Source organism: Malus sylvestris, chromosome 15, assembly GCF_916048215.2.
Source record: "Malus sylvestris chromosome 15, drMalSylv7.2, whole genome shotgun sequence".
NCBI classification, from domain to species: Eukaryota; Viridiplantae; Streptophyta; class Magnoliopsida; order Rosales; family Rosaceae; genus Malus; species Malus sylvestris.
In genome coordinates this window covers 48,811,368-48,828,579 of record NC_062274.1, presented here as the reverse complement: position 1 = coordinate 48,828,579, position 17,212 = coordinate 48,811,368, and the positions used below count along the sequence as shown (strand labels likewise).

At 36.9% G+C, this 17,212-nt stretch overlaps 1 protein-coding gene and 1 long non-coding RNA gene across 3 annotated transcripts; one reads left to right on the top strand and one right to left on the bottom strand.

Annotated features, from left to right (window-relative positions):
• Nucleotides 1-1,888: 1,888 nt before the first annotated feature.
• LOC126601809 (uncharacterized) lies at nucleotides 1,889-4,088 on the bottom strand. The gene is made up of 2 exons (XM_050268569.1): nucleotides 3,269-4,088; nucleotides 1,889-2,934 (listed from the first exon to the last, which is right to left on the bottom strand). The coding sequence occupies exons 1-2, from the start codon at nucleotides 3,901-3,903 to the stop codon at nucleotides 2,235-2,237; spliced, it is 1,335 nt and encodes a 444-aa protein (XP_050124526.1). The 5' UTR covers nucleotides 3,904-4,088; the 3' UTR covers nucleotides 1,889-2,234.
• An 8,783-nt stretch (nucleotides 4,089-12,871) lies between these two features.
• Nucleotides 12,872-15,641, top strand: LOC126601808 (uncharacterized). Of its 2 annotated transcripts, XR_007615819.1 has the most exons (4): nucleotides 12,872-13,101; nucleotides 13,712-13,774; nucleotides 14,924-14,993; nucleotides 15,146-15,641. It is a non-coding gene; the product is annotated as an uncharacterized LOC126601808 (long non-coding RNA). The 2 variants fall into 2 exon arrangements; XR_007615820.1 differs by lacking the exon at nucleotides 13,712-13,774 and having other exon boundaries at nucleotides 12,874-13,101; nucleotides 15,146-15,634.
• Nucleotides 15,642-17,212: the final 1,571 nt, after the last annotated feature.

Here is a 17,212-nt window from a genome sequence, read left to right as displayed (position 1 = left end):
TTTAAGTGACACAAAGTATTGTTTTTAAATATTTTAAAGCCTGTGTTGGTTCTAAGTAACATAGATTTTAGTTTTTTTAAATATCTATGTCAAAATGATAGATTTTTGCTAAATTTCCTACAATACAATCCGACATTACATTGTTTTATGTCGGATTTTTGCTAAATTTCCGACATAAATTGGGTTTCTTGTTGGTTTTTGTTTCGCCACTAATAAGGTATATTGTAGTAGTGTCAATGTTTTATTCGACACACATGGATAAGTATTTAGGTTTTCAAATTAAATAAGTTTTTCTAGAGATTATCTAATAATAATTATAAAAAAATGATCAGTTCGGATCATAATGTTTGTTGTACAGTAAAATAATATCACATCGTCGTTAAAAGAAGGACGACTCGAGCCAGAAATTATTTTATATCATTTGAAAATTGTATTACGTTAAATACTTCTACATTTCTTATTATTTTATGAGATACCTGCTCACTTAACCAATATCCTAATTCTAGAAGTGAGCTAAACTAAGAAGGATGCCGTAGTTTAAATAATGGTGGCTGCCAGCACCAAAAGTCATAACAAATCACAACAAAACTATGATATTATTCTTCGACGCCGAATATCATTAATCCTCCCAACCAAACAAAGCCAAACACCAGTCCATAAGATAATCCCTCCAACAAAGTCGCATTACAGCTATCATCCACATTAATTAACAATTCGTGTGTTCACCACGCTACTTATTACGATTGAATGAGTTTTAAATTTTAAGATTGTATTTATTCACTACACAAATCTCGAAATTTAAACTGATCTAATAGTGATAAATAGGATGGTGAGAGCAAAAATATTGTTTGATAGTTTCAGTTTTTAAAAACTGAAAAACTGAAAACAAAAAAGTAAACTCAATGCTAGATTTTAAAAACTCAAGTAGTAAACAAGATTTTAGTTATAAAAAAAAAATACTGAAAACGAAATGATTATAAAACGGACCCTGAATTTAATTTGTATTGAACCGGACTAAGCACATAGTTATCAACAAAGTTAAGAAGATATTTCACATTGCATTTGTCTCACATAAATAATGAGTGTCATACATACTATTTGATTGAGCAATGCGCATGGCCCTTTGTATGTTTAAATTTTGGTTTTTATAAATTTGAACAAGATTAGAACTCACACAATATGTGTGTAAATATGAGAATTTTAAAAAGGGTAAGGAAATTTAATAAATTGGTTTACATGGAAGGAAGAAAGGGCATTTTTACAAATTTGAAACTAGAGTAAGCAAGAATCAAAGTCATGCATTTCCGTCAAGCTATTTACTAACCGTCTAAACTCGGAATGAAACATGTTATATAGTACTTTCCACATTTTGGTTGACAAAAGAGTTTTGTTTTTGTTTTTTGTTTTTTTTGGTAAGAATGTAATCGATAGATTCGTAAAAAGTATTCGATAAATACCAAGTTACTAACACAATGCCCCTTAATGGATTCGCCACCAAACTGTTTTATCGTCAAATGACATTACATTATTAAATTGAGATGACATTATGTTATTAAAATTGAGATGATATGTTAGATGAATACATTTTATGTAAGTGACTCAGAATAAAAAAAATATGAGAGTTTGAACTCAAAATGCGATAAGCTGAATAGAAAAATCTAACTACAAAAACAAATTTAACCACCAGAACAATCCACCACTTGTGTGCACAACCGTCCCTTGCCCAAATCTTCAACACCTCCCTCCCACCTTTTCAATTCCATACATAATTGAGTATCCATAAACTCAAACATTTAATTACTACTTTATACTAAACTACAAACACAGAAAAGTAACTAACATAAAATTAATTAAAGCGTTTTAGCTGCCAACAATTAGATCACAAAGCTAAGCCAACACTCCAACTAATTCATTAATCCAAAACTAAACTAACATCAAATATTTTTTTTCGAAGTCAGTAAACTACAATATCTTCAAATAAAAATACAAAAATTGCAACCAAATCAAACCCTCCATTTAAAAAACTAAAAGGGAAAATTAAACACAAGCCACACGATTAAAAACAAAGCGTGCCCTGTCTACCTCTCTCACTATATACACCTACACATTCTCTCTCATCAGTCTGTTTGTTAGTAGTACTAATAAAAATCAAATTTTCCACCAAATCCCACTCCCTCCAAAATTACAAGAAAAGGTCCAAAACCCCATAAAACGACGACGTGGCCCTATCCGAGTCAGCCGACCAGATCCGACTGCTGACACAGCTCCTTCCTCAGCCGCTGCGAGAAAAGCCTGCAAGCGTCCATGCTCAGATCAACGGCTGCGGCCAATGCCACGAAAGCCGCTGCGTCCTCCGTGCAGTTCACGTGCTGCACGCTCACCTCCACCGCAGGTTTGCTGCACCTCCCTTCACCCTCCACCTTCGCCGACATCACAAACCCTCTGTACATGCAGTAAGGCCACAACCCGTACCCGAAGTCCCCGCTCCCCCGTGGGCTACAACCCGGAGAAATTGGGCCAAGTCGGTTACTGGACCCTGACCCCAGATCCAGTACGAATTTCCCGCCCTTGTTTAAGCTGATTGTGGACTCGGCCAACACAATGCCGGCGCCGCTGGTGTCGGGGATGAGTTCAAATCGGTATCCAAGGCCGTCAGCGCCACCTCGTTCGCGCCAGGCCTCGAGACGGCCCCAGGGCTTCCAGGTGTTGTCGCCCGGCCGGAGAATGAGCCAGGAGCCAGGGTTAGAGCGGCTGACGCGGTCCGACCCGGGCGAGGCCACGAAGGGCGTGACCATCGAGGCTGCAGCGACGGGCGACCCGGAGAGGTCGTGGACCGTTATCGACCAGCCCTTTCGTTCCTTCCCGGGTCGCTCTCGCTCGCTCCCGAACGAGCTCAGCCAGTTTCGAGAGCTGCCTTGTTCCGACTGTAAAGACCTGAAAACAGGGGCAAAATGGGAATACAAAAATTAATTTGGGATTTGAGCCATTGGCATTCAAAACGCAACGAATCATGAATCAAACAATTCGAATCTGTTAGAACCCTATCTCTTGAAAATTTAGAAGATTAGAGGGGCAAAATGGGAATAAAAAGACATTAAACAAACGTTTGCTTGGATTAAAAATTGGGCTTAGAAGCTACGTAAAGAGATTTAACGAGATCAGAGTCCGCTTGAAGGATTCAATTCAGACGAACATGGAACAAAACGTCGTCGTAAAGCGAACAGAAAATCACACTGAAACCCTAAACTAGGAAAAAAGGGAACTATACCTGGATCTCTGAGTGCGGTCGGCCGAGGTTCGGAAGCTGAACTTGCAGGTGAAGACTGGCTGCCGGATGTTGCCTCGGATCTGAAACACTTGCGGGCTGCACTCAGGTTCGCCGTCGAACTGGAAAACAAATCTCGGGTCGGGTTCGGCCTTCACATTCAAATGGAACTGGGTCTGGGCCGCCGACCCACCCTTATTGGGGCCTTTCCCCACGGAGACCCATCCGTTGTGGAAAACGCTGGGCTTGGACTCCGTTCCCGCCAGATCCAACGGCACCGAGACCCGGCCCAAAAGCCTCCCGGAGTTGACGCCGCAGGTGGTGCCCCTGCGGCCGGTGTATATGGAGATTTTGAGGCAGAGCCTGGATGCGAAGATGGACTTGGAGGCGAGGCGGTCGAGATCGGACTTGCTGAGGTGGAAGGTGGCGGCGGTGGCGGGGTTGTCGAGGGTTTGGGTGTCGGGAGGGAGGCAGGGGACGACGGCGTTTTGAGGGGGGAGGTTGAGGATGTTGAGCTTGATCTTGCAGAAGCATGGGGAGGAGGAAGGGTGAACGACGGAGCGAGCGGGCTTGGAGGCGACGGGGATCTTGAGAGCGAGATTGCCCACTGTGACCCGCACAAATGGGCATGGATCCATTTCTCACCAGCAAAATAAAATCAAAGGGGGAAATGCTAATGCGCCTATGCCTCTCTCCCTCTCTCCCTCCCTCAGTTGAGTCTTAGGGCAAATGGTGTTGCTGCTGCCATTGATTTCTGGTTTGGATTTGGATTTGTTGTTTTCTAAATAGGAAAGTGCAAAGGGGGTTAATTGTGGGAGTGTATTTTTCGATTTATTTATTTTGGGGTTGGGAGACAGCTGGGTACAGCCTGGTATCACTGCCAGCTCGGACCCAAGGTGACGCCATTTTCAGGATTGTGGATGAATAGGAACAAGTCTCTCTCCTCTCTCCCTCTCCTCTAGTGGGACCCCACCTATCCAGACTCCTGAGTCTGACCAACTCTCTCCCTCTCTCCCTGTCTCCCCTCTCTAACCCAACTCGCACTTGTCCACTCACTGAACTCAAGGGCTGGTTTGGTATTATCGTGTTTAAAAAAAAAAATTGATTTTACTGTTCTGTAAGAATAAACTTGTTTTTTATGTTTCACGTTTTCAATTTTTTTTATTTAAAATTATGAAAATAAACTGTTTTTAAGTATTTACCAAAAAAAATTTTAAGTTCAGTTTTTTTTATATTCATTTTTTATAAAAGTATTTCAGCACCAAAACAATATTCAATCTTTAATTTCAATTTTCACATTTCCTACATGACGATTGTGCCCCTGCCTCTGCCTACAAACCCATCTTGTGTTCTTCCTCCATGATAATTAGGTTTTTTTAGCTAAAATCATTTTAGCAATTAGTATAACTTTTTACTTTTGTTTTTTTTAATTTGATATTGATAGAAATGATTATTGAATTTTTTCATCATCAATAATTTTAATCATTATGTGAAAAATATTTATTAAATAAAAAATAAAATGACAAAGGCACTCAATTTTTATCAAATGATAGGAGAGAAACACCAAAAACATTATATCGGTTTCAAATTTTGAAAACCAAAACGAAGACTTCGTATTAACAAAAAGGTCTAATGATTATTAAATTTCTCCAGCTATGGAGCGGAGGGAATCTCCGGCTCTCTATGTCAAGTGTGCAACTCGCAAATCTGTGTGCTGCTTCTTCCTCCCCCACCCACACGTGGAATCCCTGTGCCTCCTGATGATAGCCCGGCGACCACGTGTGTCCCACTCATTAGTTAGGCATGAACGCAATTGCTGTTATTTATTTTTATTTGATTTATTTATTTTTGCTTTACTACCAAACTCTGTTGAATCACAGGTGATGATTCCCTCTAGCGCCACGTGTTTTTCGGCTGCCTGTGATTCACAAGAATGATTCATTTATGTGAAACCGGTACATTGTAACCTGATGGCGATTCTTATGATACGTTGTCATGTTAAATTAAACTGGCTTTAAATTTTGTAGTTTTCAACATTTGATATACGAAGTATTTTTCGTCATAAAGTTATATTAAAATTATTAATTTTATGACAGTTTCATATTAAATTAACTGTTAATTAATGATGTGACGTCTACATAAACAATGATTGGATGTCACGTGTTAATATGTCCGCATGTGAATATTAAAAAATATATAAATTAAAAAAAAAAATACAATCCTTCTACCTCACACACCGACCCCCCTCCCCCTCCGGCGATCCCATCCAAACCCTCCATCCCTCCAATCCCACCCAACCCTCCATCCCTTCTCTCGCCCACCCAACCTTCGTCCCTTCTCTCTCCACTGCCGGCGCCGGCGTCCATCTCACTGCCCAACTCTCTATCCATATCCAACGGTGGGCTACACACTCCACATATCCAGATCCGGAAACACACTGCACATCCGCGATCCGGCAACACACTCCACATCTCCAGATTCGGAAACACACTGCACATCCACGATTTGGCCTTGGAAGATAGAGAGAGAAACTGAGATATAGGAGAGAGAAAGAAAGAAGTTGAAATCTGGGGGAGCTAATCAGGTTTCGGGTTGTCGCGATCGACGGAAGGTGAACTGGCGTCAGCTGTGGAGAGAGAAGGGACGAAGGTTTGGGTGGGCAAGAGAAGGGATGGAGGGTTAGGTGGGATCGGAGGGATGGAGGATTTGGGTCTCCATTCACTCCCCATTCGTGTCAGTACCGCCGTGCTTCGAAGCCGGTCTCCGCTGCTGCTGCACCGTTACCATCTCATCATCCTCCTCACTCCCATTTTCCATCATCGTCGCCACACAAGATGATCTCTCTGCCGCAGCCGCGCTTACAGTCTTCCAGTTGGGGACTGGGGTGCTCGAGCCACCTCGCTTTCCGACCAGGATTGCCCTCTTGAGTCTGTACCTACGGACCAAGGAAGACGAGGAGGAAGACGAGGAGGAAGACGAGCTGCCGCCGCGCTTCCTGATCTTGCATTGCCTGTCGATGACCAAGCTGTGGCAATGCTGGTGGTTTTTCCAAGACATAGAAATTGGAACAGATGACTGCAGAGTGTGGAGAAAATGGTGGATTAAACTTTAGGGAAATTGGGGTGTGGGTGAATCTTTTGGAGCAAATGATGGAGACCCAAATGGAAGATGTTAAAGATTTGGGGAGTGGATGGAGGGTTTGGATCGCCGGAGGGGGTGGAGGGGGGTGTCGGGTGTGAGGTAAGGACAAGGATGGTCTGCCCTCCTATTTTTGGTGCTCTTCCATGCCCTTCTGTTTGTGTGGTCACGGTTAAGCCACGTCAACATTTTATATTACTATTTATTTTTGTCTTATTATCTTTATAAAAAAATAATATAAAACGTTAACGTGGCTTAACATCAGACTAATGGATGTATGAAACTGTTTCAAAATTAACATTTTAGGTATAATTCTGGAATAAAAAAAAAATTTCATGTACCAAATGTTGAAAACCACAAAACTTGAGGGTAGTGAACTGATATTTACCCTAAAACTTATATATGAAATTTTATTAAGGTTGTGTTATTTATATACTTATTTTTATTTTTATGTCTTTTTCAAATTTTGACTATCATGTCAAATGAATTAAAAAAATAATAATAAATAAAAGTTAACAAGGGTGTGTAAGAGATAGAAAATAATGTGTGGATGAAACTACTCTTTAATCATAAGACACCATAGTGATTGTATATCTAAGTTATGTAAGTTGCTATTGGACTTTACCATTTGATGTTGGAGGCAAGAGTTTGACCTATTATGTGGTCTTAAGAGCATCTCCAATAAAAACTCTCCAATTGAAGATGTAAATGTTAGTTCTATTCTAATAGGAGAGGTGTAAATTCGGGATTTCATTTATTATTTCCTTTTGGTTAGCGGGGCTCATCTCCAGTAGATGAAAAAAAAAATTGTGTAAACGTACATCTCTACTATAGGAGTTTTTTTTTTCCATAAAAATGTAAACACCAATTGCAAGGCAATTTTCATCTTCCATTTTAAATGCTCTTATTGCTCAATATTTAAGGAGAAATAAAATATCCATCTTCGTGGAAGAATGTAAATTTACACTTTTCTTTCTTACATCTTTAGTATGCATCTTTCTAAAATGCTACATTTCGAAAATGCACAAATTTTCAGTAGGCTGTGACTTAAATGGATAAATTTTTAGCCAAAATAACCACACCACAACACCATTGAGGCGTTTTATCGAATAGTTGAAGGGCCTTGCCTACATCTAAATTCAACTTCAAACATCCAAACTTAAAATCGTAATTTTACTCGAACTTTTTTCACCTTGAAAAAATCATACAAAATCACGGACATAAAAATCAAGAAATCAGGTTAACTAGAATCAAGTTAGAAATTTTAGAAGGGATGGACTAATATTTTATTACTAAAAAGTAAATAAAAATAGTAGACATGGCATTCGTGTCGTGTTTTCCATGTTCGTGTCGTTTTCGTGTCATACTCGATATCTTAACGGGTCGTGTCGTGTAACACCCGTTAAAATAAACGGGTAAAATGACCTGATCCGAAATCGACCTGATAATATTAACAGGTAATATGACCTGACCAGTTACCCGTTAAGGAAAATATATTTTAAACCAATAAATAATCAAATGAAAAGCATAATGCTAAATAAGTATATACATTCTGACACACCCCGATTCTAGAATCAAGGCGTGCTAGCCGTCACGCCTTGATTCTAGAATCGGGGTGTGTCAGTTTGGTATTAGAGCCAATCCCTAGCCGGAAGTGTGCCGACAAGGACGTCGGGCCCCTAAAGGGGTTGGATTGTAACATCCCACATCGCCCAGATGAGTGATCCTTAAGGGTGCGTTTGGTACGCAGAGGGACAGGACGGGACGGGACGGAACAGGACGGGACGGGACGGGGCAGAACGGGACGGGACGGAACGAAGGTGTAATTTTTGAAAAAGACATGGGGTATATTTGTCTTAAAATGGTAAAACATTGTGTTCCACAGACGTGGAACAAACCCGTTCCAGGGGGGGAGGTGGAACGCAAAAACACCCAAAATCTGTCCCGTGGAACAGCCCGTTCCACCCATTTTTGGCGCACCAAACGCGGGACGGAACGCCTCGTCCCGTTCCGTCCCGTCCCGTCCCACGTACCAAACGCACCCTAAATGTATATTCCCATCCCTACCTAGCACGAGGCCTTTTGGGAGCTCATTGGCTTCGGGTTTCGTAGGAACTCCGAAGTTAAGCGAGAAGGAGGTCAGAGCACTCCCAAGATGGGTGACCCACTGGGAAGTTGCTCGTGAGTTCCCAAAAACAAAACCGTGAGGGCGTTGTCGGGGCCCAAAGCGGACAATATCGTGCTATGGTGGTGGAGCGAGCCCGGGAAGTGGTCCATCCCGGGTCGGGATATGACACATTCCATATTATCACATCCAAAACATAAAAACACAATTTTGTTTTAAGTACATTTTCGCTTACCTAAAGTCTTTAATAGTTTTTTAATTAATGTAGAAGTGTAAAAAAACATAGAAAAAAATATATAAACACTCGTAATGACAAGCTTTATAACTTTCATGAAGAACTTAACTTCGAAATTATCCACTATAATCATATAAATCATAGATCAAAATTTAACTGTTGATTGTTGTTTACATTTATGCTTCATTGTTCTCATCAAATTTCGTTTTTTTGGATTTTCTTTTTTGAAAACATGATCTATTAGAGGGTGCAGGTAGATGAACGGTTTGGATCGTTGATATTATATTTAGAGTTTTATGGTTAGTGAAAATATTGCTTGATGTTTAAAAAGTTTCTACAAATTATATGACATTGACTCATATTTCAGTTAACCGTAAATATCGAAACGTGATATCATCTTCTTACATCCGCCAGATGATCATGTTTTCAAAAAATAAAATTTTAAAAATGAAATTCAGTAAGAAGAATAAAGCGTAAATGACAATCGACGGTTAAATAAATTTAAGGTTTCACTACTACAAAATTATCTATTGCTGGCGGTCCAAAAACTTTTTCAACGATCCAACCGTCAAACTTATTTGTACACATTCCAAGATTGCATACGTAAAAAATCGTAAAAACAAACATTCAGAGATTACGTTACGGAACAAAAGTTTTCGACGGTTATAAACGAAAAATCACAATTTAACGGTTATTTTAGCTTTGATTTTGATGATTTTTTACAGATACACTCCTTGACCCTATAAGAATGTAATGAATAAATTTAATCTTTAATTTAAATTATTTACACTAGTGGATACTACAAAAACTTATTTTATACTTAATAGAAGTATAATATTAACTCTAAATGTTTGTTTAATCTACCGTTTTGACGCAATATGCATTCTACGAAACTTTTTTCAACGATCCAACCGTCAAACTTATTTGTACACATTCTAAGATCGCATACGTAAAAAATCGTAAAAAAAAAACATTTAGAGATTACGTAATGGAACAAAAGTTTTCGACGGTTATAAACGAAAAATCACAATTTAACGGTTATTTTATCTTCAATTTTGATGTTTTTTTACAGATACACTCCTTGACCTATAAGAATGTAATGAATAAATTTGATCTTTAATTTAAAGTATTTACATTAGTGGATACCACAAAAACTTATTTTATACTTAATAGAAGTATAATATTAACTCTAAGTGTTTGTTTAATCTACTGTTTTGACGCAATATGCATTTTACAAAACTTTTTTCAACGATCCAACCGTCAAACTTATTTGTACACATTCCGAGATCGCATACGTAAAAAATCATAAAAAAAAACATTCAGAGATTACGTAACGAAACAAAAGTTTTCGACGGTTATAAACGAAAAATCACAATTTAACGGTAATTTGAGCTCCAATTTTGATGATTTTTTACAGATACACTCCTCGACCCTATAAGAATGTAATGAATAAATTTGATCTTTAATTTAAAGTATTTACACTAGTGGATGCTTTTTTTTATACTTAATCGAAGTATAATATTAACTTTAAGTGTTTGTTTAATCTACTATTTTGACGCAATATGCATTATACGAAAAAAAAATTAACGATCCAACCATCAAACTTATTTTTACACATTTCGAGATTGCATACGTAAAAAATCGTAAAAAATAAACATTCAGATATTATGTAACAAAACAAAAGTTTTCGACGGTTATAAACGAAAAATCACAATTTAACGGTTATTTTAACTCCGATTTTGATATTTTTTTACAGAAACATTCCTCGACCGTATAAGAATGTAATGAATAAATTTGATCTTTAATTTAAAGTATTTACACTAGTGGATACCACAAAAACTTATTTTATACTTAATAAAAGTATAATATTAACTCTAAGTGTTTGTTTAATCTATCGTTTTGACGCAATATGCATTCCACAAATTTTTTTTCAACAATCCAACCGTCAAAGTTATTTGTACACATTCCAAGATCGCATATGTAAAAAATCATAAAAAACAAACATTCAGAGATTACGTAATGGAACAAAAGTTTTCGACAATTATAAACGAAAAATCACAATTTAACAGTTATTTTAGCTCCGATTTTAATGATTTTTAACATATACACTCCTCGATCCTATAAGAATGTAATGAATAAATTTGATCTTTATTTTAAAGTATTTACATTAGTGGATACCACAAAAACTTTTTACATACTTAATTGAAGTATAATATTAACTTTGTGTTTGTTTAATCTACTATTTTGACGCAATATGCATTCTACGAAACTTTTTTTAACGATCCAACCATCAAACTTATTTGTACACATTTTGAGATTGCATACGTAAAAAATCGTAAAAAATAAACATTCAGAGATTACGTAACGGAACAAAAGTTTTCGACGGTTATAACGAAAAATCACAATTTAATGGTTATTTTAACTCAAATTTTGATGATTTTTTTACAGATACACTCCTCGACCGTATAAGAATGTAATGAATAAATTTGATCTTTAATTTAAAGTATTTACATTAGTGGATACCACAAAAACTTATTTTGTACTTAATAAAAGTATAATATTAACTCCAAGTGTTTGTTTAATCTATCGTTTTGACGCAATATGCATTCTACAAAACTTTTTTCAACGATCCAACTGTCAAACTTATTTGTACACATTCCAAGATCGCATACGTAAAAAATCGTAAAAAACAAACATTCAGAGATTACGTAATGGAACAAAAGTTTTCGACGATTATAAACGAAAAATCACAATTTAACGGTTATTTTAGCTCCGATTTTGATGATTTTTTACAGATACACTCCTCGACCCTATAAGAATGTAATGAATAAATTTGATCTTTAATTTAAAGTATTTACACTAGTGGATGCCACAAAAACCTATTTTATACTTAATAGAAGTATAATATTAACTCTAAGTGTTTGTTTAATATATTGTTTTGACGCAATATGCATTCTACGAAACTTTTTTCAATGATCCAACCGTCAAACTTATTTGTACACATTCCGAGATTGCAAATGTAAAAAATCGTAAAAAAAAAATATTCAGAGATTACATAACGGAACAAAAGTTTTCGACGGTTATAAACGAAAAATCACAATTTAAAAGTTATTTTAGCTTCGATTTTGATGATTTTGTACATATACACTCCTCGACCCTATAAGAATGTAATGAATAAATTTGATCTTTAATTTAAAGCATTTACATTTTTTTTATATATGAGTGATTGTATATATATATTTACATTTTTTACACTTCTACAATAATTATTATTAATTTTGCCCTCAAATAAAAAACATTAGTCGTGAGGGTTTGAAGGATTTTAAAAATCTAAACGATAATATAAGTGTAACAATTATCTATTCGTTGATGAATAATGATAAATCACGAGTGTCTATATATTCTTTCACATTTTTCATACTTGTATGTATGTCTTCTTAGTTCTTGCATATACAAATACTATACTAGTATATTTTAATTTTGGACAAGAATATGTTATGTAAAATTTATCCTAGTAATGATAATAAGGAACTCTCATAATAAAAATAAATAATGACTAAAACTTTTTTTTATTTTTTTATAATTTATATAGAACAATAATACAAAACTATATATTTAATATAGAATATATTGTATATATTAATATGACTATTGTATTTTATAATAAATCTTTTAGTAATTAAACTTTAAAATTATTAAAATAATTTTTTTCTTAACGGATCGAAACGGGTTACCCACGTGTTACCGGGTGTATACCTGTTAAGAACCCGTTATTAACGGGTTCTTAACGGGTCACTCGATAGTGACCCGATAAGTTATCGTGTTGACCCGAAACCCGTTATTTTCGTGTCGTTTTCGTGTTGTGTTACCGTGTCGTGTCAAAAATTGCCAGGTCTAAAAAATAGTACACTCTAATAGCATTGAATTGATCTTTACTAACCATCATAGTGTAACGACTTGTCCCAGATATTACGTAACGGAAGGGCAAATTCATAATTTCACTATAGGTGGGATATTTTATTTTAAATTGTGGTTTTTGATTGGTCTTGTTTAGTGTACCAATGGGGCCCACCCTCATTTTTTGGTCACCGACACTCTCTCTTCTCTTTTCACTATCTCCCTCTCTCCCTCGATGCACCTTTTCTTCCCCCAAGCACCACACACCTAGGCACCCTACTAACGACTGGGTCACCACCACCGTGGCTCTCACTCTAGCGACCTCACTACCCTCGATATCTCTCCATCACGAACCCAGAGCTCCCTCAGCTTTCCAGCGACGGCCGTGATCCTTGCAGGCAGTTCTCAGCCCTTTCCAGCCACCTATGCTATTTGGGTGAGGTAGGCTTGACTCCTTCATCTTTTCATCTTCATTTTGGTATAATTTAAGAGTAAAATGGTGGAAGATCAAGCTCGATCGGAGCTCGGGAACGTATTCCGGCTGAACCAGCCTATAAATCGACGACCAGACCTGCGACAGGGACCGGGTCAACCAGACCCACGACAGGGATCGGGTTGACTTAACCCGAAAACAACACCAGATCCAAAGCCCAAAGCTATTAACCTAAAACCATTAGCCCAAAGCTCAAACCAAGCTTTTGTGACATTGAACTCGGCCCAAACTCTAGGTCCATACCTAAATAACCCAAGCTCAAAACCTAGAACTGAACTAGCCCAAACCCAAGTTCCAAGGCAGCTTGTGGGTCATCGTGGCCACCAGTTTTGGTCGGCGCGTGGAGCACACGCACCTCCACTGGAGGTACTGTGCTCTACTGTCGTCCACGGCAGCACCAACGACTTTTCAGGTAACCCAAATCAACGTGTGGCAGCGCGTGGGGGTACCTGAGGTCTCTATGTATGATTTTCGACGTCTTGAATCCGTTTATGATGTCTGTTTTCTGAAATTCAATCGTCATGGTAGAGTTTTATTAATTGGACCTTTTATGCTTAGGTGCATTTGTTAGTGACGTTTCTATCCACCCTTGTTTGCATAGCTCTTCGCCAACAGTGTAAGGTGAGTGGACCCTTTCCAAAATGTATATTTTACTAGTAGAAATGCATACATGAAAAGCATGATTTAATGGCTACGTTTTATGAAACGTTTATGAGTAAATTGGATTTACACTTTATAATATATTATGCTTTATCGACTTTACATTCTTTGTGGTATATATGATTGATGACTATATACCAATGTTCTAAAAAATGGCCTAGGCGCTGGGCGGGTTGGAATCGAGGCGATTTCGTGCAAAATAGTTGGAAAAATCGGGGTGGCTCTAGGCGGGCTAGGCGGTGCTAGCCGGCTGGGCGTTTTTTTTTAATTTAAAAAATAAAAAATAAAAAATAAGATTAAGTATCTTACATTACTATATTTCCTTATTTTCCTCCTATTTTGCATTTTATGTTGTTTTAAATTGTGAACTTATTGTACACGTGTCATCCTACATTACAATACTCCTCACTATGGTTATATGGCATACATGCTTAATGCGTTTTTATATTTTGGACTTGTTGGATACTCTTTTTGCATTTTATTATTCTTTTATAATCTTATTCATGGCTTTTATACAAACATAATATTTTGTAAGTGACAATATGCACTTATTTACAAGATATACAAGAAATTTACCTAAATCTGCCCAGGCGCTAGGCGCTAGCCCTTTGCCCGACTTGCGCCTAGTGTTTTTTAGAACCTTGCTATATACCTACTTACAAATGTGGTTTTCCTATATGACGTTTTAGTTACTAAGCTCTGAGCCTATGGGCGAATGATACTTTTATATATGCCTTCGGGTGGGTGCTGTAGGAGCCTACGTGTGATTGATACTTCTATGGCTTCGGGTGGGTGTTGTAGGAGCCTACGGGCGATTGATATTTCTATATGGCTTTGGTTAGGTGTTGTAGGAGACTGCGGGCGAATGAAGTGTTCTAAATGAAGTGTTCTATATGCCTTCGGGCGATACTGATACCACTACTTTGTATACTATATATAATATATGTTTTACGAATGTTTTATGGCATGCTAGGGTTTTTGGAAAACCTATTACATATTATACTATTGAGTTTTCATAAACTTTGAGGGTTAGTACGTTGATAAATAACTGTTTTAGTATTACTTATATATTAACTTGGTCTGCTCATGTTTTGTTTTGCGCCCCCTCAGGACTTAGAATCGAGCCGTACAATCATGGCGTCAAAACACTCCTGCATCGGCATCTTCGGGTCCTCTCAGTGTAGGACTCATCTCTTTGGTCGTTCAATTTTATATTATTCCTTTTTAATGTCTCAAATTAGTTGTATGCTTTGAACACGTTCCACAATTGCATAATCATTGTATTTAAATTTATAAGTTTTAATTATGTTTGTTACTTCTCATGCATGTTAGTATGGCTTCGTCAACTTCGGGTGTCGGCCAGCACGTGCCTACCCTGGTGTTTGGAGGATATCAGTGTTGAGCGTGTCAACAAGGTGAGTGGTTGAAGATGAATTTTAGACTCGTATTTCACACGACACGTCATGGGTTCGGCTCCTAGCGCTGGTGAATCGCATGGGTTGGTCATGGGAAGGCTGAAATACTTCTGTGAGTCTTTCCGGTCCCCAGAAGAGAGGACTGTCGTAGCAAGTGACGAACCTACCAGCTAGTCTCTTTTTTTTTTTTATAAAAAAAATCGATATTTACTACATTAAAATAAATAAAAATTGGTCGTTGCAATTTTGCTCTTTTGTTGTAACATATAAATCACTTCCCATAACATCAAACATTGTTCTAATCTTTTTTTTTTAAATTGTTTAAGTTATGTATTGTGGTTTAACTACAAATATGAAGTGGCACCATTTCTACTTCCTCATTGTGACAAACTAGGCGTGACACTATTGATACCTTTAGATTAAGAATTTAGTCACCGGAGTTTATGCACTCTTATTGGCACCGCTTGTAACCCATCTCTATTCATTCTGTCCGGATCTTTGAGATGTCTTTGTGGAGAACACAATTGCAAATGTAATGGTCAAACTGCCCTCCTTCCCATGTTTTTCTGGTTTGGCTTTGAGTTATATACAGATTGAGGGTTTTCCAATCTCATCGTCCTGCTAATGCTTTATGAAATTATACCTTTCACATCTTGGCGGGAAACTTAGAGATGTCACCATTGAAAGCTTTTACTATTGAATATGTCGAGAAACTTCTTAATCTTAAAATCTGAGGGGGAGAAACGACGTTACAAGCGTTGAAAGATCATTGAGACTTGTTAGGCTATGAAAATGATTGCTTCCAACATCCAAAATTTCCAAAGAGATACCCTAGATCTTTATGGATTTCATCATCTGTTAAACAGCATCGGTTGACATCTAGCTTGCTTCAAGTACAATGATACCATCTCCTTTAACCCCTCAGACAATTCTCTAAGTTACAAGTGAAGAAGAGGAAATTGTAGTAATGATCTTTCAACTTTAACCCAATTGGACTATTGCTCCCTCAACAAAAAATCCATAACCACTGGTCCCTTAACTCCTCAAAACGTGCAGTTATAATTATTTTCGTCAACTCCGTCAAAGCTTTCGTCAAAATGACTCATGTTAGAAGAATTATTGCTACAATTGGGTTAAAATTGAGAGACTATTGCTCCAATTAGGTTAAAGTTGAGGGACAATTTATACAATTTTCTCATTTAGTTTTTCATATTTGCTTCTTGATTCAGTCTCACGTGGGTGGCGCATAACTGATTTTCATGGAAGTTTTAACGTAGTTGACGAAAAGAACCATAGATGCACGTTTTAATGAGTAAAGGACCATGGTCATGAATTTTTACTTGAGAGACCATTGCGCTCCAATTAGGTTAAAGTTGAGGGATTATTAGTACAATTTTCTGAAAGAAGAAACACCAATACACCATAGTAGTACTAAGGGCCAGTTTGATTGCTATGCTGTGAAAATAAATAGCTGTAAAATAAAGTTGTTAAGTGTTTGGTAAACTTTATTTTTATTTTTTTTTGTATTTTTTTATAAATTGATTTAAATATGCTAAATGACTAAAAAATGATACGATATTTATTGTGATATAATAATTGTCAAAGACAACAATGTAAGGGCAAATATTGTAATTTTGTAAAACATTTGGGGGGTATATTTATCATTTGAAAATTTCATTACATAAGCATTGATTACTATGCTTTGAAAAAAAAAAAACTTTTTTTAGAAGTATGATAGATCCTACTTCTGTTTTTTTGTGCTTTTCTACTTTCATTGACAGTAGTTTAAAAAAAACATTTCTTTTTTGTTTTACCAAACACATTCAATATTCCAAATTTTTTAATAAGTTGTTTTTTTTAAGATAACTTTAATGAAAAGCTCCAGGTACTGTTCACTTTAACGAAAAACCATATTTTTACACTAAAAAGTCAATCATGGTACTATTCACTTTACCCTTTATTTTTTCTTTATCGTTAAAACTCA